Source organism: Scyliorhinus canicula, chromosome 2 (genome assembly GCF_902713615.1).
Source record: "Scyliorhinus canicula chromosome 2, sScyCan1.1, whole genome shotgun sequence".
Taxonomy (NCBI): Eukaryota; Metazoa; Chordata; class Chondrichthyes; order Carcharhiniformes; family Scyliorhinidae; genus Scyliorhinus; species Scyliorhinus canicula.
The window spans coordinates 128,055,950-128,072,410 of record NC_052147.1 but is presented as its reverse complement, the minus strand read 5'-3'; the positions used below and the strand labels follow the sequence as shown (position 1 = coordinate 128,072,410).

The window sequence follows — 16,461 nt, the reverse complement described above, 5'->3', positions numbered from 1 at the left end:
CACCCTTTCCCCGTAAACCAGTAACTTCACCTAACCCAAGGCCAATTTAGCATGGCCAATCCACCTAACCTGCACATCTTTGGACTGTGGAAGGAAACCGGAGCTCCCAGAGGAAACCCACGCAGACACGGGGAGACCTTGCAGACTCTGCACAGACAGTGACCCAAGCCGGGAATCCAACCTGGGTCCCTGGAGCTGTGAAGCAACTGTGCTAATCACTGTCCTAACAGGCTGATGGAATGTACTGTAGGAAAATGTGAAGTTATGCACTTTAGTAGGAAGAATAAAGAAAGCTGCAGAACAGAGGGATTTGGGGGTTCTCATGCATAAATCACAAAAAGCTAGCATGCAAGTTCAGTGGGTAATAGGGAAGGCAAATTAAATGTTGGCCTTTATTTCAAATGGAATGCAGTATACTAATAGAGAAGTCTTGCTAAAACTATACAAGGCCCTAGTTCGGCCACGTCTGGAATACTGTGAACAGTTTGGTCCCCTTATCTAACGAAAGATAGACTGGCACTGGAGGCAGTACAGAGATGGTTCACTAGGTTGATCCTGGATATGAGGAGGTTTTCTTATGAGGAGAGATTAAGTAGGTTGGGCCTGTATTCATTGGAGTTTAGAAGAATGAGAGGCGACCTTATTGAGACATACAGGATTCTCAAGGGGCTTTGCAGGGTAGATGCTGAGATATATTGCACTTTATGGGGGAGACTAGGACCATAGGGCATAATCTCAGAGTAAGGGGTCATAATTTTAGACAGAGATGAGGAGGAATCTCTTCTCTCAGAGGGTAGTGAATGTGTGGAATTCCTTACCACAGAGAGCTGTGGAGGCTGGGTTGTTAAATATGTTCAAGGCTGAGATAGACAGGTTTTTAATCAGTGAGGGAGACAAGAGCTATGGGGATAAGGCAGGAAAGTGGAGTTGAGGATTATATCAGATCGGTCATGATCTCACTGAATGGTGGAGCAGACTTGATGAGCCGAATGGCCTATTTTTATTCCTTTGTGTTATGATCTTTTGATCCAAAATGGTGGATCAACACCACCGCCTCGAAGGCAATTGGGGATTAGCAACAAATTGTTACGTGGCAGCGATTTCCGTGTCACATAGAAATTTTATAAAAACTGAAAGATAACCTTAAAAAAGGACCATATTGAGTAGTTTCCATGCTGGATATAAGTTGGGAGATGAGGTTGTGCATATGTAATGAGGGTTAGGCAGTCAGAGATATAGAACATAGAACATAGAGAAATACAGCACAGAACAGGACCTTTGGCCCACGATGTTGTGCCGAACTTTTGTCCTAGGTTAATCATAGATCATAGAATTTTGGACACTAAGGGCAATTTATCATGGCCAATCCAACCAACCTGCACATCTTTGGACTGTGGGAGGAAACCGGACCACCCGGAGGAAACCTACGCACACACGGGGAGGATGTGCAGACTCCACACAGACAGTGACCCAAGTCAAAATCGAACCTGGGACCCTGGAGCTGTGAAGCAATTGTGCTATCCACAATGCTACTGTGCTGCCCTTAAGAATAAATTAATCTACACTCCATTATTCTACCATAATCCATGTACCTATCCAATAGCCGCTTGAAGGTCCCTAACGTTTCCGACTCAACAACTTCCACAGGCAGTGCATTCCATGCCCCCACTACTCTCTGGGTAAAGAACCTACCTCTGACATCCCCCCTATATCTTCCACCATTTATCTTAAATTTATGTCCCCTTGTAATGGTTTGTTCCACCCAGGGAAAAGTCTCTGACTGTCTACTCTATCTATTCCCCTAATCATCTTATAAACCTCTATCAAGTCGCCCCTCATCCTTCTCCGTTCTAATGAGAAAAGGCCTAGCACCCTCAACCTTTCCTCGTAAGACCTCCTCTCCATTCCAGGCAACATCCTGGTAAATCTCCTTTGCACCTTTTCCAAAGCTTCCACATCCTTCCTAAAATGAGGTGACCAGAACTGCACACAGTACTCCAAATATGGCCTTATCAAGGTTTTGTACAGCTGCATCATCACCTCACAGCTCTTAAATTCAATCCCTCTGCTAATGAACGCTAGTACACCATAGGTCTTCTTCACAGCTCTATCCACTTGAGTGGCAACTTTCAAAGATCTATGAACATAGACCCCAAGATCTCTCTGCTCCTCTACATTGCCAAGAACCTTACTGTTATCCCTGTATTCCGCATTCATATTTGTCCTTCCAAAATGGACAACTTCACACTTGTCAGGGTTAAACTCCATCTGCCACTTCTCAGCCCAGCTCTGCATCCTATCTATGTCTCTTTGAAGCCGACAACAGCCCTCCTCACTATCCACAACTTCACCAATCTTTGTATCATCTGCAAATTTACTGACCCACCCTTCAACTCCCTCATCCAAGTCATTAGTGAAAATCACAAACAGCAGAGGTCCCAGAACTGATCCCTGCGGTATGCCACTGGTACCTGGGCTCCAGGCTGAATATTTGCCATCCACCACCACTCTCTGACTTCTATCAGTTAGCCAGTTCGTTATCCAACTGGTCAAATTTCCCACTATCACATGCCTCCTTACTTTCTGCATAAGCCTACCATGGGGTACCTTATCAAATGCCTTACTAAAATCCATGTACACTACATCCACTGCTTTACCTTCATCCACATGCTTGGTCACCTCCTCAAATAAGTCAATAAGACCTGTAAGGCAAGACCTACCCCTCACAAATCCGTGCTGACTATCCCTCATCAAGCAGTGTCTTTCCAGATGCTCAGAAATCCTATCCCTCAGTACCCTTTCCATTACTTTGCCTACCATCGAGACCTTGACTAGCCTTGAGCCTTCATTTAATGTGTGCCTCTCTGCCATCTTGCAGTGGGCAGAAGCAAGAGCGGAACTAAGCCCTCAGAAATCTGTCACAACAGGTAGTTGGAGGCAACCGTCATGTAGATGCAGGAAGGATGTTCCAACCGGTGGGTGTGTCCACAGCCAGGTGTCACAGTATGAGGATATGGCTAAACAATTTAGGACAGAGACGAGGAGAAATGTCTTCACCCAGAAAGTGGTGAGCATGTGGAATTTGTTACCGCAGAAAGCAGTTGAGGCCAAAACATTGTATGTTTTCAAAATGCAGTATCGCATTTGGGGTGAAGGGTATCAAAGGGTTTGGGGGGAAGACAGGATTAGGTTATTGAGTTGGATGATCAGCCATAATCATACTGAATAGTGCAGCAGGCTTGAAGGGCCGAATGCCTCCTCCTACTCCTATTTTCTAGGCTTCTGTGTAATATTGCACCATTAATTACTGCCTGTAACTAACCATACTTCCTTTTCATGGAACAGGGAAAGTATCCTGTGGATTATTACATGGATGAGGCAAATCAGGGCAGATTATCATGCCTGGATCACAACCATACACACTTTATCCTCGTGGATGATGGGACCCATGGACAATATGGTGTGGAGATTTCCTTGAGGACCCAGTTGGAAAAGTACATCTCCAAGCAGAGAATGGGGACTGAAGGTAGGAGTGTCTCGATTTGGAGCTGCAGATGAGGGAGTGGCAGGAGGAACAAACGTGCATTGAAGGTGCTCTTCGGCACTTTCATCTTTGGAACCTGAACTCAAAGCTGACCAATGTTATACCTGCTGGAAGTGTCTGATCAGATTGAATAGTTGGAACATTACTCCATCAAACCTGAGCAATATCTATCCAGCAATTTAAATGGCCTGGGGAGTTAAATAACTTGACAGCTTGACAGTTCCACAGTGGTTATCCACTTATTATGCACAGTCTACTTTAAACAATCCCAAAGAGCACCTGACCTTTAAGGGGTACCAAAAGTGGTATCTTACATCTCCAAAAGTGGCATGTTCCCTCTCCATAAGGGTTATCTTACCTCTCCAAAAGGGGTCTTCGAAATGAGTAACTTCCCACTCCAAAAGGGGTATCTACCCTTTCCAAAAGGGGTATCTAACCCATCCAAAAGGGGAATCTACCCTTTCCAAAAGGGGTATCTACCCTTTCAAAAAGGGGTATCTAACCTGTCCAAAAGGGGTATCTAACCCATCCAAAAGGGGAATCTACCCTTTCCAAAAGGGGTATCTACCCTTTCCAAAAGGGGTAACTACCCTTTCAAAAGGGGTATCTAACTGGTCCAAAAGGGGTATCTAACCCGTCCAAAAGGGGTATCTAACCCGTCCAAAAGGGGCATCTAACCTGTCCAAAAGGGGTATCTAAACTGTCCAAAAGGGGTATCTACCCTTTTCAAAAGGGGTATCGAACCTGTCCAAAAGGGGTATCTAACCTGTCCAAAAGGGGTATCTAACCTGTCCAAAGGGGGTATCTAACCTCTCCAAAAGGGGTATCTAACCTGTCCAAAGGGGGTATCTAACCTCTCCAAAAGGGGTATCTAACCTGTCCAAAAGGGGTATCTAACCCCTCCAAAAGGGGTATCTAACCCCTCTAACCCCTCCAAAAGGGGTATCTAACCCGTCCAAAAGGGGTATCTAACCTGTCCAAAAGGGATATCTAACCCGTCCAAAAGGGGTATCTAACCTGTCCAAAAGGGGTATCTAACCCCTCCAAAAGGGGTATCTAACCCCTCCAAAAGGGGCATCTAACCTGTCCAAAAGGGGTATCTAACCCGTCCAAAAGGGGTATCTAACCCCTCCAAAAGGGGTATCTAACCCGTCCAAAAGGGGTATCTAACCTGTCCAAAAGGGATATCTAACCCGTCCAAAAGGGGTATCTAACCTGTCCAAAAGGGGTATCTAACCCCTCCAAAAGGGGTATCTAACCCCTCCAAAAGGGGCATCTAACCTGTCCAAAAGGGGTATCTAACCCGTCCAAAAGGGGTATCTAACCCCTCCAAAAGGGGTATCTAACCCCTCCAAAAGGGGTATCTACCCTGTCCAAAAGGGGTATCTAACCTGTCCAAAAGGGGTATCTAACCTGTCCAAAAGGGGTATCTAACCCCTCCAAAGGGGGTATCTAACCTGTCCAAAAGGGGTATCTAACCTGTCCAAAGGGGGTATCTAACCTCTCCAAAAGGGGTATCTAACCTGTCCAAAAGGGGTATCTAACCCCTCCAAAAGGGGTATCTAACCTGTCCAAAAGGGATATCTAACCCATCCAAAAGGAGTATCTAACCCGTCCAAAAGGGGTATCTAATCTGTCCAAAAGGGGTATCTAACCTGTCCAAAAGGGGTACCTAATCTGTCCAAAAGGGGTATCTACCCTGTCCAAAAGGGGGACATAACCTGTCCAAAAGGGGTATCTAACCTGTCCAAAAGGGGTATCTAACTTGTCCAAAAGGGGTATCTAACCTGTCCAAAAGGGGTATCTAACCTGTCCAAAAGGGGTATCTAACCCATCTAAAAGGGATATGTAACCCGTCCAAAAGGGGTATCTAACCTGTCAAAAAGGGGTATCTAACCTGTCCAAAAGGGGTATCTAACCCATCTAAAAGGGATATGTAACCCGTCCAAAAGGGGTATCTAACCCATCTAAAAGGGGTATCTAACCCGTCCAAAAGGGGTATCTAACCTGTCCAAAAGGGGTATCTAAACTGTCCAAAAGGGGTATCTAACCTGTCCAAAAGCGGTATCTAACCCGTCCAAAAGGGGTATCTAACCTGTCCAAAAGGGGTATCTAACCCGTCCAAAAGGGGTATCTAACCTGTCCAAAAGGGGTATCTAACCTGTCCAAAAGGGGTATCTAACCCGTCCAAAAGGGGTATCTAACCTGTCCAAAAGGGGTATCTAACCCGTCCAAAAGGGGTATCTAACCCATCCAAAAGGGGTATCTACCCTTTCCAAAAGGGGTATCTACCCTTTCCAAAAGGGGTATCTAACCTGTCCAAAAGGGGTATCTAACCCGTCCAAAAGGGGTATCTAACCCGTCCAAAAGGGATATCTAACACGTCCGAAAGGGGTATCTAACCCCTCCAAAAGGGGTATCTAACCTGTCCAAAAGGGGTATCTAACCCGTCCAAAAGGGGTATCTAACCTGTCCAAAAGGGGTATCTAACCTGTCCAAAAGGGGTATCTAACCTGTCCAAAAGGGGTATTTACCCTTTCCAAAAGGGGTATCTACCCTTTCCAAAAGGGATATCTAACCTGTCCAAAAGGGGTATCTAACCTGTCCAAAAGGGGTATCTAACCCGTCCAAAAGGGGTATCTTAGCGCTCCAAAAGGGGTATCTAACCTGTCCAAAAGGGGGACATAACCTGTCCAAAAGGGGTATCTAACCTGTCCAAAAGGGGTATCTAACCTGTCCAAAAGGGGTATCTAACCTGTCCAAAAGGGGTATCTAACCTGTCCAAAAGGGGTATCTAACCCATCTAAAAGGGATATGTAACCCGTCCAAAAGGGGTATCTAACCTGTCCAAAAGGGGTATCTAACCTGTCCAAAAGGGGTATCTAACCCATCTAAAAGGGATATGTAACCCGTCCAAAAGGGGTATCTAACCCATCTAAAAGGGGTATCTAACCTGTCCAAAAGGGGTATCTAACCTGTCCAAAAGGGGTATCTAACCTGTCCAAAAGGGGTATCTAACCTGTCCAAAAGCGGTATCTAACCCGTCCAAAAGGGGTATCTAACCTGTCCAAAAGGGGTATCTAACCCGTCCAAAAGGGGTATCTAACCTGTCCAAAAGGGGTATCTAACCTGTCCAAAAGGGGTATCTAACCCGTCCAAAAGGGGTATCTAACCTGTCCAAAAGGGGTATCTAACCCGTCCAAAAGGGGTATCTAACCCATCCAAAAGGGGTATCTACCCTTTCCAAAAGGGGTATCTACCCTTTCCAAAAGGGGTATCTAACCTGTCCAAAAGGGGTATCTAACCCGTCCAAAAGGGGTATCTAACCCGTCCAAAAGGGATATCTAACACGTCCGAAAGGGGTATCTAACCCCTCCAAAAGGGGTATCTAACCTGTCCAAAAGGGGTATCTAACCCGTCCAAAAGGGGTATCTAACCTGTCCAAAAGGGGTATCTAACCTGTCCAAAAGGGGTATCTAACCTGTCCAAAAGGGGTATCTAACCTGTCCAAAAGGGGTATCTACCCTTTCCAAAAGGGGTATCTACCCTGTCCAAAAGGGATATCTAACCTGTCCAAAAGGGGTATCTAACCTGTCCAAAAGGGGTATCTAACCCGTCCAAAAGGGGTATCTTAGCGCTCCAAAAGGGGTATCTAACCTGTCCAAAAGGGGTATCTAACCGGTCCAAATATTTCCAACAGCTTTGGACATTGTCTTCAAATGTCTAACACCCATGAGTTATGTTTTGGGAATCTCAGGGAAGAAAATTGCTTCTGTGAATCATGGATATGAAACATACATGTTTTGTCCCACGACCCATGCTCCTAGCAAAAGTATTAGGGGTGGGATTCTCCACCAGTGGGATTCTCCTTTGCATCAGCAGTGCAGCCACATCCACGGATTTCCCGGCATCGTGGGTTGGCCACATTGGGAAATCCCAATTGCAGGTTGTGGGAACAGATCATCGCAGGACTCCACTCATCATATCTTGCCAATCAGACAATTGATGCATACTCTCAGTTTTCTGCCAGTCAGCTATCAATCTCGGTTAATATGTTACCCCCACACCATGAGCTTTTATTTTTTGCAATCACCTTTGGTGTGGCACCTTATTAAATGCTTTCTGGAAATACAATTACAGCACATCCGCAGGCTCCTTCTATTCACAATCACATGTTACTCATTCAAAGAACTTTGATAAATGGTTAAACAGGATTTCCCTTTGATAAAACCATGTTGACTTGACATAATTACCTTGAGTTTTCACCTCTCCCATGAGGTGGCACAATGGTTAATACTGCTGCCTCACCATACCAGGGACCCGGGCTCAATTCTGACCTTGGGTTACCTCTGTGTATTCCGGTTTCCTCCCACAGTCCACAGATGTGCAGGTTAGGTGAATTAGCCATGCTAGATTTCCTCTTAGTGTTCAAAGATTAAGTGGGGTTACAGGGATAGGGTGGGGGGGGCTAGGTAGGGTGCTCATTTGGAGGTTTGGTGCAGGCTTGAGGGCCAAATTGCCACCTTCTGCACTGAAAGGATTCTGTGGCAGACACTAAGTTATCCAGCCCATAGCTTCCTGTTTTCCGCCTTCTTGAATAGAGGGGATTATATTTGCGAGTTTCCAGGCTGATTCAGCCTTCCCAGAACCTAACAAATGTTGGAAAGTTAACATTAATGCATCTACTACCTCATTAGTCACCTCTTTTAAGACCTGAGGATAGAGTCCATCTGGACCTGGAGACTTGTCAACCCACTGCTCCATCTGTTTGCTCATTACGACATCCCCACTGCTTGTAATTTCATCAAGTTCCTCTCTCTCCTCTCCACCTCCTGATTTACAGTTAGTACTGGAATGTTTCTTGTATCCTCTTGTATCTGAAAAATGCTTGTTTGCAGATGGTGGAATTGAAATCCCAATTGTATGTGTTGTCCTTGAAGGAGGTCCTGGAACTCTGAACGTGAGTAACAAATTAAAATAGCTTATTATTGTACCTTTCACAACTTCAGGATGCTCTTTAAAGTGAATGAAATCACCCTGTGCAGTGTAGGCACTGCTATAATGGAGGTGGCATGGTAGCACAGTGGTTAGCACTGCTGCCTCACAGCTCCAGGCTCCCAGGTTCAATTCCGGCCTAAGGTGACTGTCTGTGTGGAGTGTGTACGTTCTCCCAATGTCTACGTGGGTTTCCTCTGGGTGCTCTTGTTTCCTCCCACAGTCGAAAGATGCGCAGGTTAGGTGGATTGGCCTTGCTAAATTGCCCCTTAGTTTTCAAAAGGTTAGGTGGGTTTACTGGGCTGCGGGGATAGGGTGGAGGTGTCGGGTGCTCTTTCCAGATGCTAATGGGTGTTTGTAGTTTTAAATCTTTCCCTCGCAGCAGTTGCTGACGAACAAGATTTCTGTGGACCCCACAGATTATTCGATTCCTGACTAACAGATCAGTAACTGTGCCAAATGCACATTCTTTTGCTAAGATTTTCAAAGCTGAAATAAGATTGTGGTGATTTATCTGCTCTTTGGTTTGTTGAATTCAATGCGTGCCTGATGAGTATTATATTTTCCTACCATAAGACAAATGTTCTCAAATTTTTAGAATTATTTTGGGGTCCTTTTTCTTGCCTTCCATTTGGAAAACAAACTTCTCGACATCCTCAGGACCCAATAAGTTTAGTAAGGTGTAAGTTTGTACCTTTTTTTGATTTGTCAGATAATGCAGCACCGCAGTAGATGTGTCACTCCTTGTCAAACTTTTCCCAACTGTCTGAGATGTTCCCATCAAAGATGAGCGGGTCGATGTAGCGAAGTCCTTGTGCCACACTGCCAACTTCTGACACCATGTAGAAGTAGAATCTTCTCCACAGTTGACTTGAAGTCCGTGTACCACCAGCTCCCTCTCCGTCCTGAGGACCGCCAATACACTGCCTTTGAGGCAGATGGCCGCCTCTACCATTTCCTTAGGGTTCCCTTCGGCGTCACCAATGGGGTCTCGGTCTTCAACGAGAAATGGACCGAATGGTTGACCAGTACGGGCTGCGGGCCACGTTCCCGTACTTAGATAACGTCATCATCTGCGGCCATGACCAGCAGGACAATGACAAAAACCTCCGGCACTTCCTCCACACCGCTAAACTCCTGAACCTCATCTACAATAAGGAAAAGTACATTTTCCGCACAACCCGCCTAGCCATCCTTGGCTACGTTGTGGAAAACGGAGTCCTGGGGCCCGACCCCGACCGCATGAACCCCCTCCTGGAACTCCCCCTCCCTCACTGCCCCAAGGCCCTCAAGAGATGGCTGGAGTTCTTCTCTTACTATGCCCAGTGGGTCCCCAATTATACGGACAAGGCCCGTCCACTTATTAAATCCACCATTTTTCCCTTGGCGGTTGAGGCCCGCCTGGCCTTCAACCGCATCAAGGCAGATATTGCTAAAGCCGCGATGCACGCTGTGGATGAGTCCATTCCATTCTAGGTGGAGAGCGATGCGACGGACTTTGCTCTGGCCGCTACCCTCAACCAGGTGGGCAGGCCCGTGGCTTTCTTCTCCTGTACCCTCCATGCCTCCGAAATTCGACACTACTCCATCGAAAAGGAAGCCCAAGCCATTGTAGAAGCTGTGCGACATTGGAGGCATTACCTGGCCGGCAGGCAATTCACTCTCCTCACTGACCAATGGTTGGTTGCCTTCATGTTTAACAATACACAGCGGGGCAAAATCAAGAACGACAAGATTCTGAGGTGGAGGATCGAGCTCTCCACCTACAACTACGATATCTTGTATTGACCAGGGAAGCTCAATGAGTCCCCAGATGCCCTATCCCGCGGTACATGTGCCAGCACACAAGTAGACCGACTTTGGGCCCTCCACAATGACCTCTGTCACCCGAGGGTCACCCGTTTTTTTCACTTTATCAAGGCTCGCAACCTGCCTTACTCCATCAAGGAGGTCAGGACCATGACTAGGGAGTGCCAGGTCTGCGCGGAGTGCAAACTGCACTTCTATCGGCCAGACTGGCGCACCTGGTAAAGGCCTCTCGCCCCTTTGAGCGCTTCAGCATCGACTTCAAAGGGCCCCTCCCCTCCACTGACCGTAACGTGTACTTCCTCAACATTGTTGATGAATACTCAAGATTCCCCTTTGCCATCCTATGCCCTGACATGATTGCTGCTACTGTCATCAAGGCCCTGCACAGTCTTTTCACCTTGTTCGGGTTCCCCACCTACATCCATAGCGATCGGGATTCTCCTTCATGAGCGACGAGTTGCGTCAGTTCCTGCTCAGCAAGGGCATCGCCTCCAGCAGGACGACCAGCTGCAACCCCTGGGGAAACGGACAGGTGGAGAGGGAGAACACGACGGTCTGGAAGGCCGTCCTCCTGGCTCGACGGTCTAGACGGGAAGTCCACCTCCGTGGTCTCGCTCCCATCCTGGCTGACAGTCCCAGGGCCCGTCCTCCTCCGGAAGCATGCGAGGAGTCATAAATCAGATCCCCTTGTCGAGAAAGTCATGCTCCTCCATGCCAATCCACAATATGCCTATGTGGCACAACATGACAGGCGACAGGACACAGTTGCCTCGTGACCCTTAAGGTTGCCCTACCCTCACTCTTTGCTAACCTCACTAGCCCGTCGCTATTAGGAGCAGACGATACAGTGCCCGGGACAGGTCCTTTATCAGGTCGGAAGTCCAGCAACTCCTACGAGAGGGGATCATTGAGTCTATTACCAGCCCCTGGAGAGCCCAAGTGATGGTCGTCAAGACTGGGGAGAAGCACCGGATGGTCATCGACTACAGTCAGACCATCAACCGGTGCACGCAGCTCGATGCTTACCCCCTCCCCCGCATTTGACACCTGCAAGTTCCCCAGCGACCATCACCACCACCCCTGACCCTACACTGTCTCCCTCCACCACTACCCAGCTACTTCACGATCTGGCACCTGCAGGCCCACTGGTGACCATCACCACCACCCCCCCCCACCCCCCCCCCCCCCCCCCCCCCCATCCACCGACTCAACTACTGGGTGAAGAAGAGGACAACACGCTCCCGGATGCGAAGGTCTCGACACTGGTGCCCACACCACAGCCGGGACTGAGGCGATCACAGCGGAAGGTCAAGGCTCCCGACAGACTTGATCTTTAAGTCCACTTCACCCCCGCTGGACTCTTTTTTTAACAGGGGGTGAATGTGGTAAACCACTTTAGTGTATAATAGGTGTATTGTGGTAAATAGCTACTGTATTATATGTAATACGGTAAACCACTGCCCGATGGCACCGCCTCCCCCGGGCCCAGTATAAAGTGGCTGGTCTCCGCCTATGACCCAGTTCGGGATCAGAGGCCAGGAGGCTTTCAATTTAGTTTATTAAAGACTCAGTTACGTTCACTACTCGTTTTGTGTTCATTGATGGCACATCAGCCGGGATGAACAAATTAATCTAGTTCCCAATGATTTAGCTGCTGTGATAGTAAAGAACGTGTCTGGATTATGTGAGGCCTGAGGTTCAAACTGTCTCCTCAGTGAATGGGATGCAATATGGTCCTATTACCCATACATTCAACAACTGACTGAACTGGATTAGAGAAACACAACACATCATCCCACCCTCCCACTTGGGGGGATGCAACACCTGTCGAGTTCCTATTGGGTGCATTTTTTGTTGAAGAGGGTAATGTATTTACTTCTCTCCAGTCTGCCAGCAATAACAGACAATTCATCTTTGCTTCTTTTGTTACCATTTTAAATCGGAAATACATGAAAATAGTATGAACAAAAGTATTAATACTGACCGTTTCATGAATTATGCTTTCATGTACCATTTACAGTTTGCTTACATGATGTGTGCATCTAAAGTTATTTAAATTTTAATGTGTGCAAGCACTTTATGAAGACCCTATTTAATAAAAAAATCTTTTGCAGAAGACCCATGTTTCCTCTCTATAAACTTTACTTACTGTGGCCGTGAATTATCTTCACATTTTTCTGTGAAAACTATTCGGTAGCAGTGGTTAGCACTGTTGCTTCATAGCTCCAGGGTCTATGCCAACATTTCCTGTTCACTTTTACTGTCAAGCATCACTTCATAGTAGTAAGTTATGTCCACTAGGTGGCTCTGTAAAACAAGCAGCGGAAATCGGTCAGCCTATGCTGATGCCGCCTTGTACATGAACATTCTATATATTATATATATAAACATTATGTATATTATTTCTTGTTTTTATTTAATTCCCCCTCTGGTTTCTCTCTTGTCCTCCTCATGGAGGTCCAGTTCCTTGGTCATAAGCAGCCTCAGGTACAATTCTCACATGTTCATTGCTTATCTGTGAGCCCACACAGAGAGCTTCCCAGTGATCCCACTCTAAACAGCATCTCATTTTTCTCAGCCAATGTGTCTTTTCTCAGCAAAGACCAGAGGACAATAATCATAGGACTGGGATCCTGGCAGTGATGGGAAATAGAAGCAGTTGGCAAGCTAGAAATACAGTAATCTCCCATTTGGAGCATTTTCCAAAAATGTGTTTCTGTTTTAGAGTGGGCTTCAGAGAATCCCTACAGTGCAGAAGGAGGCCATTCGGCCCATCAAGTCCACACTGACCCTCTAAAAGACCACTCTACCTAGGCCCCGCCCTATCTCCATGACCCACCCAACCTGCATATTTTTGGATACTGAGGGGCAATTTAGCACGGTCAGTCCTCCTAACCTACATATCTTTGGACTGTGGGAGGAAACCAGATGACACCCACGGCGTGAACGTGCAAACTCCACACAGTCACCCAACGACGGAATTGAACCCAGGTCTCTGGCATTGTGTAGCAGCAGTGTTAACCACTGTGCCACCATGCTGCCCATCTTGTGAGTGAACATTTTCAAACGACCAGCCATAACCTCAAAGTTTGGTTTGACGCAGTTGGTAAACCTCAAGGAACTGAATTGTCTGCTGCTGAATAATCCTTGACTGATTTCCAGGCTCATTTGATAAACGAGGGACCGATTCCCAGACTCTCACAATAGGACTGTACTGTAAAGGGTTAATATTAAATAAGAATACTGACCTTAGTTTGAAGTTCAGAGGTCGGGAACACCAGTTCCTGACAAACCTTGGGATCTCAGAATCACAGAATAATACAGCACAGAAGAGGCCCTTTGGCCCATCGAGTCTGCACTGACACATGAAAAACACCTGACCTGCCTACGTAATCCCATTTGCCAGCATTGGGCCCATAGCCTTGGATGTTAAGACGTACCAAGTACTCATCCAGGTACTTTTTAAAGGATGTGAGGCAATCCACCTCTATCAGCCTCCCAGGCAGTGCATTCCAGACCATCACCACCCTCTGTGTAAAAATATTTTTCCTCAAATCCCCTCAACCTCCAGTTCCTGACCTTGAATTTGTGTCCTTTCATAACTGAGCTTTAACTAAGGGGAACCGTTGCTCCCTATCCACCCTGTCCATGCCCCTCATAATCTTCTACATCTCAATCAGGTTGCCCCTCAATCTTCTCCGCTCCAATGAAAACAACCCAAGCCTATCCAACCTCTCTTCATAGCCTAAAGGCTGACATCTGCCCCTTCCCCTGCCCGGAGCTCCGACACCCCAAACATGGCTCCCAGGAGACTTGGTTCTGGGTCCAACTGTGACACTACTGACATGGCGCTAAAGAAGGTGTTCCAGAATTTCCTCAGTATGAGGCACCCTGCGTATGTGATAGCCAGGAAATGCCACCTTGTAGGTGTCCCATGGAGCAGAAAGTGGGAGGGGCATGGGCAGGGAGAAAGTCCCAAACCGGGGGGGGGGGGAACAGGAAGAGGTCCCGAAAGGTAAGGGGTGAAGATGGGGGATATGAATAGATGCTGCTAAATGAAGGTAAAGAAAGGAAAAGAATAATGGGCTCCAAATTCACAAAAGAGCTACAGGGAAAAGACCTTAAGTTAATTATGCATAACAGGAGGCCTGAAAATCTGAGAAGGCAGCCAATTCTTGTTGCATGATTCACTTTTGTCTTGTCTAAACCTTTGGAATTTTATAATACAATGTGTAATTGTGGAGCAAAGTGAAAAAAATATCTGTACAATATGCAAAAGCTATTTAATAGAAGTTTATGAGGTTAAGTTCTTGTAAAGAAAATGTAAAGCCATTTTTAAGAATCCTTCAAAGGAATGAAGCTTTCATTCTTCTAATAAAACCAGTGCTAAGAATACTTGTCTTACTTTGAGGTTTGGAGTTTATAACGAACTCTGGGCCCGTGTACATGCGCTGGCCTGAAATGGCCGCACATATACACTTTCCTGGTTTTGCATTCTTCAGTCCAGGAACTGACCGTGCGCATCTGTGCAGAAGAAAATAAGCAGAGGAGTGTGAGAAGGTGGGTCAGATGAGCTGATACAGAGCGCCATCTCCCAGGGAGAGGTCCCAAAAGGTAGTCCCAGGTAAGGGATGAAAACAAGGGGCAGTAAAAGACCCTGTTAAATGAAGGAAAAGAAAGGAGCAGGGCAATAGTCTTCAAATTCAAGAGCTATGGGGAGCAGATGTTAGTGGCGTGGGCATGAGAGGAGGAACCCTGAAGAGCCAAGAAGGGTGGTGAAAGGATGGTGACTCCGTGCTGGAGCCGATGGGGCAAAGATACCCCTTTGCAGCAGTATTATTCTGCTTGGCACAGCCAGAGATCTGAAATTGTGCATAGGAAGGTGAAGCAAAGTGCTTGAAGAGAAAGCAATCACAGAAAGCAGGATTAAAACCCTGCGAGGTGGGTTGTCGTTGAAGCTGTCCAAGTGGAAGTGACCTTTGGAATGAATTTCAAGGCAGGATCTTCACTGGTGGTGATTGGAAATTACTGTCAGAAAGGCAAAGTTTCAGTGAGATTAGTTGGTCATAATGTGACAAATGTATGGGTGAGTTGTTGAGAGATCCATAGAATCTGTTTTGGTTGCAGCTGTCATCAATTGTGTAGTGTTATGTGTCCAACCACAGCCTGCTTATTAATTTACATACATCTCATACTTACCCTGAACCTTAGAGTTTACTATTGACATTGTAAATTGTTTTATATTTCTGACTTTGTACACTAAAGTTTATTTTGGTTTGTTCCAAACCCATGGAATCTTTTTTCTCTATTCATTTAGTCAGTGTGTTGAGTCTCAAACTTTATCAACTTCGAACACAAAATGCTATTGGACCACAACCAGATCCTCCAGCATCACCGCCCCTCCTCCGATAATGTCCCAAGTTGTGGTCAAGGATCAGAACTCAGTCTACATCATCCGTAATGTAACACTATATGAGAACAGAGCATGCTGAGCGATAGCTCTATGTGAAGCCTCATACTAAACCTTGTATTGCACATTATTAATAGAATGTTCAATAAAAGGTAATGTTTACCATCATCCTTTCCTCCTAAATAATAGACAGCAGTTCATAGAATTTAAAGTGCAGAAGGAGGCCATTCAGACGATCAAGATTTCACTGGGCCTTGGAAAGAACTCCATACTTAAGCCCACACCTCCACCTTATCCCTGTAACCCAGCAACCCCACCTAACATTTTTAGACACTAAGGGCAATTTAGCATGGCCAATCCACCTAACCTGCACATTTTTGAACTATGGGCAGAAGCCGGGGCACCCAGAGGAAACTCATGCAGACATGGGGAGAATGTGCAGGCTCTGCACAGACAGTGACCCAAGCCAGGAATCTAACCTGGGACCCTGGAGCTGTGAAGCAACAGTGCTAACCACTGTGCTACCATGCCGCCCACAGTAGTCTCTTTCAATCCTGACCAAGACCCACAGAAATGATAACCTTTCTCTTCCTGTCCTGTGTTCTGGCTGTTTTCCTGCAGCTCCTCCAACCTTCTCCACCTGGAGCTGGGTTTGTGGCCTTCCTGGGACATCACCCATGGACAACTGGTAAAGGTGCTGGAA

General features: G+C 46.5%; 1 protein-coding gene across 1 annotated transcript in view; it reads left to right on the top strand.

The window, feature by feature from the left end:
* trpm2 (transient receptor potential cation channel, subfamily M, member 2) overlaps window positions 1-16,461 on the top strand; it is a 254,653-nt gene that overhangs the window by 32,506 nt on the left and 205,686 nt on the right. The window contains exons 6-7 of the mRNA XM_038790260.1: window positions 3,346-3,526; window positions 8,443-8,504. Of these exons, the coding sequence (XP_038646188.1) occupies window positions 3,346-3,526; window positions 8,443-8,504 (243 nt within the window). The remainder of the gene's footprint in view (window positions 1-3,345; window positions 3,527-8,442; window positions 8,505-16,461) is intronic.